Source organism: Varroa destructor, unplaced genomic scaffold (genome assembly GCF_002443255.2).
Source record: "Varroa destructor unplaced genomic scaffold, Vdes_3.0 BEIS01000002.1, whole genome shotgun sequence".
Taxonomy (NCBI): domain Eukaryota; kingdom Metazoa; phylum Arthropoda; class Arachnida; order Mesostigmata; family Varroidae; genus Varroa; species Varroa destructor.
Genome location: NW_019211455.1, coordinates 57,931,654 through 57,942,116, shown reverse-complemented (window position 1 = coordinate 57,942,116; position 10,463 = coordinate 57,931,654). Strand labels below are relative to the sequence as shown.

Below are 10,463 nucleotides of genomic sequence, written 5' to 3'. Positions count from 1 at the left end.
TGAGGGAGCATCGTGGTATTTATAAATATCCTGACGATGACTACACCCAACTGAAAATTATATAAGAGACACGAAGCTACTATTGTGGCAGCATCTGTTCACGACGCTAGATGAGGAACAGAATTGTTTAACGCCGGCAGAAGCGTCATGTTGTAAATTCCCAAAGAATCGTTGATGTGTTTATATGATAAACATTTGTCTTTTATTGATGACATACGTCGAAAAAATCATCTGGTATGGTAAGACCAGATTCAACTCGTAATGCGGCCTTTCTACGACAAGAATAAAAGCCGTATTTGTTATTTGCAATGATTCTATTTTTTCAGCAGAAAAATCAACATAAGCAGAGTAAGTAGAAAAAAGAATGAGGCATTAACCATTGACTATCAATCGGTTGGAGCCCTTAAAAAGTAGAATTAAGATTTATTTTATTACAAGGCCGAAACCAGTCTCTACGGGTCTAACCAGAATTGCTAAATAGTGGTCAGCTTAAGATAAGCTAAAATACTGGTTATATTTATGTTTATTTATATATATATATAGTGCCCGAGCGTGCCTAGTGCGGTTATTCACGGTTTCGACAACATGGATAGCCTATCGGTGAATTTTTCGCTGCCGCTGAGTAAATGAGCGAAATGTTGATTAACTAAAAACCAGTTGAGATCAAATCTGAGGGTCGTTTACGAGCCCAGCCAACGGAGTAATTTGTCATCTTTTTTGAAACTATACCTACTCTTTGTTGACAACGTACTAAGGCTGAGCTACATTGTATGCGCAGCATATGTCTTACTCAACCTAATTGTGCTAAACATATTAAAAAGATGGACGTATAGCGCCTAAAGCGTTTTTTTGACTATTGATAAAACAAAATTGATCTTCACCCAGCTCTTGTAATATTCGTACTACACAACAAGTAGGCTGCTTACAACTGCTTAGCCTTTAATTTTTCGTAAATATCTATCTAAACTTTATTAAACTGGGACACGCGGTGGTGCAAGTTGGAGTTCCGGTATAGGAACTGCTGTCTGATGAAACGTCCCGACGGCTGTACCGAACGTAAAGACTCGAAATATTGAATTTCTGTGAACTCGGGTAAAATCAATTTTTAAAAGATGTCATCTTTGCCGCACAACAGCAGATACACTGCAGTTTTGAAAAACGAGGCATTTCGCCAATATTTTTGTAAACCGTAATATAAATACGGCTTTATATCTTTTAAAACGTCTGTATCTTTCTCCTTATATTATTCCTTCTGAGTAACCGCCCGTGCACCTGTACCTCGCCAATTCAAACGACTTGAGTGACGAAAGCTTACGTCGCCGAGCGCATATTTGGTCGTTTATATTGGTAACCCGTATTCTTCTTTTGTGGTAGGCCCGCAGTGCAGCCAACTACTTTGGCAAAGTATCGGGTAAATCTTATTTTTAGAATTGCCTAATAGATAAGACCTCTTACGTGGCATGTGCTATTTTATTGCAGTATGTGTAGGTTTTGGCCCCATTTGATAAGCGATACAACTTTATGGGAGGAAGAAATAGTGCATCTAAACTAAAAATGTTTCTTATGCTTTATATATCGAAAGAAAAATTGATACTTCAACGAAATCTTTGGCATGTTCTAGAAATCTTATTTCTGACGATCATAATTATTCAGAACAATTATGGGACCTAGACCACTAACTAATAATTTTCAATACATTTCTTCTTTAATCCACAAACAACTTCCTAATAGTAACTCGTAAAAATGTCACTTAGATAGCCGATAGCGAGCCAAAGGTTGCAAGAAGGCAAGAACTCGAAATTGCTAAAAATGCTACAAAAAGTTCAAAAAGTTACAAAAAAAAACTGTCCGTTGGCGCTTACCTTTATAACCTTATTAACTGATATGCTCACTTCTAAAATGGCTGTTAGTTCCTCAGGTAAAAACTTAGGTATACCAACAATGACTTTTTGAGTAATTTTGTTTAATCTTCAAGTCCTCTAATCTAAACTTTATTGAAAATCTTATTTGCCCCGTCAGGGTTGAAATATTCATGAAGAAAATTATGTTCGTTATTTTTCGCCTTCCACCTATAGTAATAATAATAATTATTATTATCATTACTGGATACTGTATTCATAGTTTTAATATTGAATCTGTTTCTACTTCATATACATCTTACCTAGTCTCCTTCAATTCGATAAGCTAAGTAGTGAATCAATGACGCCCACTGTACATCGGATTGTCAAAAATATATCGTGTTATTAGCTGGTTTCTGCTAACTTTCCCTTCTGGTGTTGTCGCTGGAAAAGTCCTATGATATAATTTATTTATTATCTATTTCTATAAAACTAAGTAAGTTGTAATGGCTAAAATGTCTACTATGATTTAGTTTTGAACTGAAATGCAGACTATTGATAAAGTGATTCAAGATGTTTTAGCTACGATAAGGCCATGTTTTTGTTCAAACTAAGTAAAATATATTCCTTATATAAAATGGAGGCGTTTAAAATATATGCTGTCACATCTTTAGGTTCCTTCTAAACTAAGAATTATTGTGTTAACATGTCAATATATCAGATAGGACCTGTTTTATATTCGTGGTTAAAGCGGGAGAAAAACATATGTTCAAAATAAACTACTAAAACCCAGAAAACGCACTTTTATATTATAAGCAGAGGAAGCAACACAATTATCTCTGATCACTATCTTATTCATTTTTTTTTTAACTAGTCTAACGTATTTTAACATAGACTGTTTTTCGGATAATCAAGATTAGTGCGTCGAAAACTCTTTTCTATAGACATAAAACAAATATAAAGGTATGGCTGTTTCGTAATGAATACAGTTATTTCATCTTTACTCGTTCCATTCTATGTAACTGATATCTGCAAGAATATACAGTGCCACTCGTGCTCTAATTTAAACTTAAAATACGAAAAATTTGTTGTTGTGTATTCCGGATCGTCCACGTTCCGTCCATTTACCCGTGATATTGTAAAGGAGCATACGTATGTGAACAATGAATAGCCAGGCAAGAAATCGATGGATGTAATTTGAGTGAATTTGTTCTTAAGGTGATTGAAACTAAAAAAAACTAAACCCTTTTTTTGGATTTTCTTGGAAGTACAGCCGTTGTGGTATTTGACAGGGTTCGTTTTCTGCGCTAGCTGCGAATACATAAAGAGGTGATAATTTTCATACAAATCAAAATATACGTGGTTCTAGTAATAATACTGAGTTATTTAATACAGAACTGAACAAAACGCTTTAATAAGTTTTTATTAAAATGTAATAGTACTGGTGCCACATATATGATATACGCGTCGTTCTGGGAAAAATGTTACAAACGTTTAGCGTGCACCACAACGCTAGCGGAAAAAGTAACACTCGACGCTACTCAAGGAAGAACATAGTTTTTCATGCGTTCGATCCTACCCATTTGAGTCTATTAAGAGCAAAACTGACATCTCATGGGTCCATTTACGAGACGTACTTAGCATTATACGTCTGACTAACGACAAAGGGTCTGTAAATCCTCGGCAGAGCCAATAGATATCTGTTGTTAGGATTTTTCGTTTACATTACGCTTGTGATGAATGTTATCTGCTCTTTTCGCTCTTGATATAAAGTTGGTGATTAATAAGTGAATGAATATTGACATGTGCGCTCTGTGTGTTCATTGTTCTATAAACTTTTACAATCTCTATTTTGTGGTGGAATGTCACTCAGTGATCTCGCGGGTGTTGCCATTTTCCCCAATTTGCCTTTAGTGTCAATACGTAGCCTCATAGTTTTGAAGCGTATTCTGAAAATACAAAATATATATAAATATATATATATTTATATATATATATATATATAAATATATATATAAATACAAAATATATAATATACCGAGAGCCTCGAATCGAACCCTCATCTCATATCGGCTGGCGTCAATCTGATAAAGGGATTATTACGGACAAAATAGGTACAATATATATATATATATATATATATATATATATATATATATATATATATGCCAGCCGATATGAGGTGAGGGTTCGATACGAGGCTCTCGGTAATGGCTTACGATAATAAGCATTTGATAATACAAACCGACCTGCAATACAAACAAATTTACGTGATTTTTGAATAAGATATATTACTGATATATAGGCAAAATCAGGCTTGCTTCGTAAACGTAGGTAAGCATTAAAATATATTAAGTGGCTTGACAGTTGTATTATTCGGAAAATTATTGTCTCACGGTGGAAAGCCCGTTGTTTAAACATTGGCTACAACATTGTCGAATTCTGAAGTGCAATGATATGAGCTGGCATACTATTGAATTTTGTTCTCCGATGTTGTAATATATATGTCATAGCAGAGAATACAAATGATCGATTCAGAGTGTTATTGCATATTGGAACAACTATTTCAGTCTCTTTGGTTTATTACTAACTTGCTTGATAAAATGGCGAGTGTTCGAAACCACCAAATTTTCTTATATTGCAGTGAGTGTTCCGCGACAACAATAAGCCAAAGAACCACTGTATGCCTAGACGCTTAGTGAATAAATACAAACAGTGAATCAACTCGTGAAAGCTTGCTTACTTGTTTAGTTACTTTTGTCTCCTGGTGCATTTATTCGGAAAGAGTACAGTTTATCAGATAAAAATGCCAATGTACTGCTTACTTTTTTTCGATATTATTATTGTTAATATGAGCAATTTTTGTTGAATCTCATATGTTCGTTTTGGCAAAATGGTAATTGGGTTGGTTATTTATTCATTTACAGTTCCAATATGCTTACACAATACTAATCTAAGTACGTTAGAAATTCCGCATTAATCTAGACAGAGCAATAAACGATAGTAAGTTCTTTATATAACTTAGCGAATTTGAGATTCATATTATTAATAATTATGATGTAGGTTATCAAGTTAAATTATTTTTCTTTTTCAGCCTTCATATTTCAGACAGCGTAAGGCAATGCCCGACGAATCGCCAAATAATGCGGTCTCTCAGGGCGGTGGTTCAGCCACCGCCCGTGAAAATACGGTCGCACAAGAACGAATTAGGACCAGTGGTGGTCCTACATCTACGGCGAGTAAAGACGAAGCCGTTCAGAGACAGGAATATATCAACTCATTAAACCAATGGCTGTGGCAGTGTTACCATTGGCAACAGGTACATCTGACACCCGTTGCTATAAAGCAAACTATTTAATAACGATAATTTAATTCTTGACTCCCAAAGAGGGCAATCTATATTTATAATGTCTCTTTAAGCAAATTTAAAAATATGTTTATCTGTTGATAGGGTACTACTATTTGGTCTTTAAAGAAAGTCTGCTCTAGCTTTGTCGTCTATTCATACGTTTGTACATATCCATCAAGCTCTAAGAGTATTCGGCTCCATTAAGAGTAGATTCCATTTAGGTTGGCTCTAAATGCAGCCTACCGCAAAAGCTATCTGGAATTTCCGAGAGTTTGTTTATCTCTCCTCTGCTTTTGGCGCCCTTTAGAGTATTGTTTTTTGCATGGAACTTTAAACCTATAATTAAATATATATGTCTAATTAGGTAAATTCGGTGGTAACATCTGCGATGCTTCATGGTGTCGCACAATCTGGAGGGGCTTTCAATGTCAATCGAGGTATCATCGGGACAGGGCAACAGGTAACAGTCGATGCCACGACACAGGCAAGTGATGCCAACTTCGTTGGCCATTTCATTGCAATGAGTTCGTGTATGGTATCTGAATATTTCTTGTATATTTTGTTTGTACCTTGTGAAATTCCCATCAATGGTCCACCAATGGATAGATAAAGCGGTTGAATTAGCGATTGATGCGTCGTTTGCATGTATTATACTACTTCGTGTCCTGCTTGCGCTTCTTGGACCTTCGAATGCTTGATATCAATTTTGAGGCATTCATGACATAGAGTAATTTAGAAAAATCACGACAGTCAAAATATAACAGTAACCAAATATCGTGTGGATAGCCCAAGGTCCCTACTTAAATCCAGATAATTTGCTGGATTAGAAATCCAAATGTCTAGACGTTTTTCTGTAAGAGCTACATTGTTGGATAACATCTATATTGGCTGTTCTCAGCAAATTTTATTGTAAACCACACATGCATATATTACAGCCCCACCGCTATCATTATCTTCGCACTTTGGTTTTCTTGTTTGTCTTATCCGTTTTATAGTTCCAGGTGAATATCCCGTCGATACCAAAACGGCTTGCCGCGGAGCTCATTGATTGCGCGATTTTACTCGTTGTAAAATTTATAATCACCTACATAGCTGTCGACTATTTTGAGATCATCGATTTGCCCAGGTATTCACCACCCCGATTGCTGAAAATGATGTCATCGGTCCGTTTAAGAAGTCAAGCTCAAAGAATAAAGTTCATAATGTTAATTAAGTTAAGCTAGAAGGTTTTTAAGAAGGTATCCTGTAGGTTTCTAGTCAACAAAACCATGAAACTAGAACCATGAATTGCCAGAAGTTAATAATAATAAATAATAATTCGACACTAATTTTTGCTGAAAATAAGAGACACCACATAATGATAGGCCCTAAGTAAGGTATTCCTTGTCTGTCATTTCACGCCCTACCAAAAGTAGAAGTTATTTCATTTGTTTGCAGAAAATGCAGTAAAATGTAAGTCTAGCTTGTTTTTTAGTGTATATTATAGGGATAAATTTCATTTTTGAGAATTCATCCAGATTATGTAACGTGTTTATTTTCATGTGTCGTCTGATTTTTTTTTCTCAGCTTTAATTTCAGCTCCTTTTCGTGAGTATTTGCCACTGTCATTGCGCTATAATTTTCGTTTGGCTTGCTTCTCTTTATGTTTGGTTGACTTCCACTTTATATTGCTTCTTTAGTTATTATCTAATCTCTATTTTTTAATACAGATATCACACTTATCATAGATGAAGAAATCGAACAACTCACGTAAGCTACGACTTCATGGTAGGTAGTAGTACTTGAGGGTGTACTGAAGCTTTCACGTTTTAGCTGAATTCGGAAAGAAATTGACTTAATCTTCCACTTAATTCGGTTCCGTATAATGAAAAAGACCGTGTAGCATTTATAAAAAGAATATAGCAATTTAGTAATATGTATGTGAATGCATGAACCCCTTAGAGGTCATAGAAAACTGTAAAACTATTTTTGGTTTCCATCCTTCCTATTGTTGCACGAATTGCTTTCTGAAATGAATTGAAAAAAACCTATTGCCTCTAATATTCGTGAATAAAATAGGTTTTCTGAAGCACGTGGTCTAATAAAGATAAATTCTAGTTGTTGTAAGCTCCTAAAATAACACGTGAGTGACATAAGAGTCAATTTTCGTCTTGTATCTTTAAATATTTTATGCGGTGCTCTCCGATTGCTATATATATATTGTATATGCACTGAGGCACGATTGTAGCACTGATACTACAATGTGATAGTTGGCAGTCAGACTTAGCTGAAACGTAGATAATTGATCGATAGAGTCGTTTCAGTTGTCCCTGTAAACTTGGTGTGTAATCCTGAATGACTTCAGCAGTTTACTTGGGCTCCCAAACTAAGTACGTTATGTGCCATAAAATCACATGAATATCCCTGAACTAGGTACATGTTCAAATGGTTAAATATCTACTGTGAAGGTAGTAAAGTAAAAATGATCCTAGCACGGGCTAGTGTCTGAGCTTCAAAGTCTATACAGCGCCGTACTAAACTCAATTCAATAGTGCTTCGGTTTTCCCAGTTGCGCAACCAGCTGGTATCGCTTTCGTACTGTTTTATGCACCGCTATTTGGTTCGTATCTTTGTCCATGTGGCCGCTTTTGCAGCTATGACTTACGCATCTTGCAACAGGACCTGCTAACGTACTCAGTCGCGCTGGAGAGTATTCTCGACAAATGGCCAATTTTATTTCTCGAGAGCGTACATCGATTAGTGGTCATCCTATATGAGACACTGGCTGTCTGGGGAATGATCGGTCGAGGACAAACCATCGGTAATTATAAGTCAGACCATACAGAAATTTTTTCAATCGTTTGATTTACTTCTATACTTTCCATCGTATAAGTCGGTTAGTATAAACTAAAACTGGTTTTGTTAGCTTAGAAGAACATGCTATATTTTGATCTGTTTGTTATTGCCTAATTATAAGACGTGTTAAGTTGTCACTTGTTTTGAGCTCGCAGATGTAAAGCGGAAATCTTATTTTGGAAAATAATTCTTACACTGACTTATATAGGGGCACATGGTGAAAACACTATTACCACCGGGTTCGTGCACAGAGAAGGCATGTTTTAGATAAATTTTTATTTAGATAAAGTATAGTGGTTGATAATGCACTATAAAAGTACAAACAAAATATAGGTTTCATTTACCACGTGCCACAACGGTAATTTCACTAGATATTATTCCGTTTTACTAGATCAAATATTGGACTTCCATTAACACGTATCCTTACAGGCAAGTATATAATGAACATTCGTGTGATCAACTGCTGGCAGTGCGAAACAGTCGTTCCGGGTGTGTTACGGGTCCGAGTGTCGTGTGGGGTTGGCCTCCTCTGGGCTTTACTACGGGCGACTATGAAAAATTGCGGGGTGACTTTTTTGTTTCCAGTTTGTGTGACCGCTTTTTTCTTTCAACACAACCGCGCGGTCTACGACCAGTTGTGTAGGACTTTGGTTATTGAGGAGCCCCGAAATGGGCCGAGGATTGTGGTCAATTAAAGCCAAATTAGAGAAAACGACATTGTAAATAGGCATCTGTTAACGGTTTGAAATCTCTCCAGTATAGATTATAAATGTTGCTGTCTTATAAGCTGAATTATACGGGACTTTAATAATCGGGTTACCGATGGTATTAATATTGATAGAAATCAGGACGCTGAAATATGGTATATATTACGGTAACGGTCAGCATCACATGCATATAGATTAGAATATGTGGTTAATCAGTTACTGTAATATAGTAAAATATATAAATTGAAATAGATAGTTTCACTCAACGAGGTAATAAAGAGATCGTCATCGAGATATATCAAAACGATCCTTTATTTGCTTTTATTAGCATATAAATCATTTACGGATTGGCTAAAATTAAATTAATATGCTTTTGTAACAAAGCATCATATTTACCTTTGGAAACCTATTTGCCGTGCTTTTTAGCCAGCAAACAATTATTAAATAATTATCGAAGGCATTCTCATACAGATAACAATTAAAAGTGTTTTTACTTCCTACACGATTATGTACTGCTGATAAAGTAAACTAACGTAGACAAAAGAGATAATTTTATGTTTCAATTCAAAAGTTATTATATCTCTACGTTCCCTGTTGTTAGGAGGATCATACTATAATGCAAAGTTTTAGCTGCTTTTTCTTTTATAGCATGAAATTAATCATGTCGCATACACCAAGCAGCATCAGAGTATTATTCCATGCGTGTTAATACTGTATTCTAAATGTACATTAAATAATACTGTGGCGCTCTAAACGTTTTCTTTACAATGATTAAACATGAACATGCTGCACAGTCAATTTCTAATAAAAAAGACAAAAACGTTTTCTCAGCCACATGCCACAACGCAAAAGGATGCATGACAATTATATAAGCCTCTGCCTCACAACACCCCGAGTCCAGTTTTTTTCAGCTCATTATGCAGATCTAAGCAATCCAATTCTGATCTGCTATTTTCGTAGATATGGCCGTGGAGTCTTCTGTACGATATATTAGGGTGTATTTAGTAGATCAAACTTTACTGTACAGGCACGCATGTGCATGGCTATTCAGAGTAGACGAAACTTCTCTAAAAAAAAAATCGCAGTGGCCACCGATCACATGACTGTAACACATCAAGGTGGCATTAAATTTGTTGAATTTATTAGTGAAATGAGCGAAAGACCGAAGCCTTAGGCTTCTCTAGTGGCTCCCGTCTAGTGGTCTACCGGCTTCTCTAGTGGTCTTAGACTCTCAGTCTTCATAAGTTTAGATAACTTTTAATAGACCATGAACAAAATAAACGTGCAGAATTTTCGAATAATGTTAAGTGTCATGCTACGTATGCAGCTAGAATGAAAACTTTCTAGAGATCATTACCATTTTAATAAATCTTAATCAGAATCTTATATAATATTGTATATATATTGTATAAAATAGGAAGTTTAAAAAGTTCCACTCCACTAGGAGAACGTACATAACCTAGAAAACTGGTTAGCCGAAGGACACTACTTATAAACCACCTCACTATAAGTCACCTCAACACCTCGATACCCACCGTCTGGGGGTACGGCACACATCAATGCTCAGTGGTTTCTACTTTTGTTAAGATTATTCATTCAATTTGGCACGCTCAGAAACAGATCTTATCATACACCCGTGACAAAGATTACTTTTCCACCTTTTGGATTACCACTATGTGTATTTGTTCTGCTGGTAAGTTATCCTTCAATGCTTACTAAAACAATAAATTTAAT

General features: G+C 35.6%; 1 protein-coding gene across 7 annotated transcripts; it reads left to right on the top strand.

Annotated features, from left to right (window-relative positions):
- Positions 1–1,276: 1,276 nt before the first annotated feature.
- On the top strand, positions 1,277–9,036 carry LOC111244417 (protein FAM8A1). Of its 7 annotated transcripts, none has more exons than XM_086981982.1 (7): positions 1,277–1,411; positions 4,933–5,157; positions 5,552–5,671; positions 6,183–6,313; positions 6,754–6,774; positions 7,719–7,987; positions 8,452–9,036. In XM_086981982.1, the coding sequence occupies exons 2-7, from the start codon at positions 4,960–4,962 to the stop codon at positions 8,715–8,717; spliced, it is 1,005 nt and encodes a 334-aa protein (XP_086838108.1). In that variant the 5' UTR covers positions 1,277–1,411; positions 4,933–4,959; the 3' UTR covers positions 8,718–9,036. The 7 variants fall into 7 exon arrangements, with proteins under 7 accessions (XP_086838108.1, XP_086838107.1, XP_086838109.1 ...); XM_086981981.1 differs by lacking the exon at positions 1,277–1,411 and adding an exon at positions 2,926–3,056; XM_086981983.1 differs by lacking the exon at positions 1,277–1,411 and adding an exon at positions 2,956–3,167 and having other exon boundaries at positions 5,552–5,647.
- The last annotated feature ends 1,427 nt before the right edge of the window (positions 9,037–10,463 follow it).

Coding starts and splice junctions, on each gene's coding strand:
- LOC111244417 (XM_086981982.1), top strand. CDS start 4,960: ATGCCCGACGAATCGCCAAATAATGCGGTCTCTCAGGGCGGTGGTTCA. Junction 5,672..6,182: donor CAGTCGATGCCACGACACAG/GCAAGTGATGCC, acceptor TCCGTTTTATAG/TTCCAGGTGAATATCCCGTC. Junction 6,314..6,753: donor GAGATCATCGATTTGCCCAG/GTATTCACCACC, acceptor TTTTTTTCTCAG/CTTTAATTTCAGCTCCTTTT.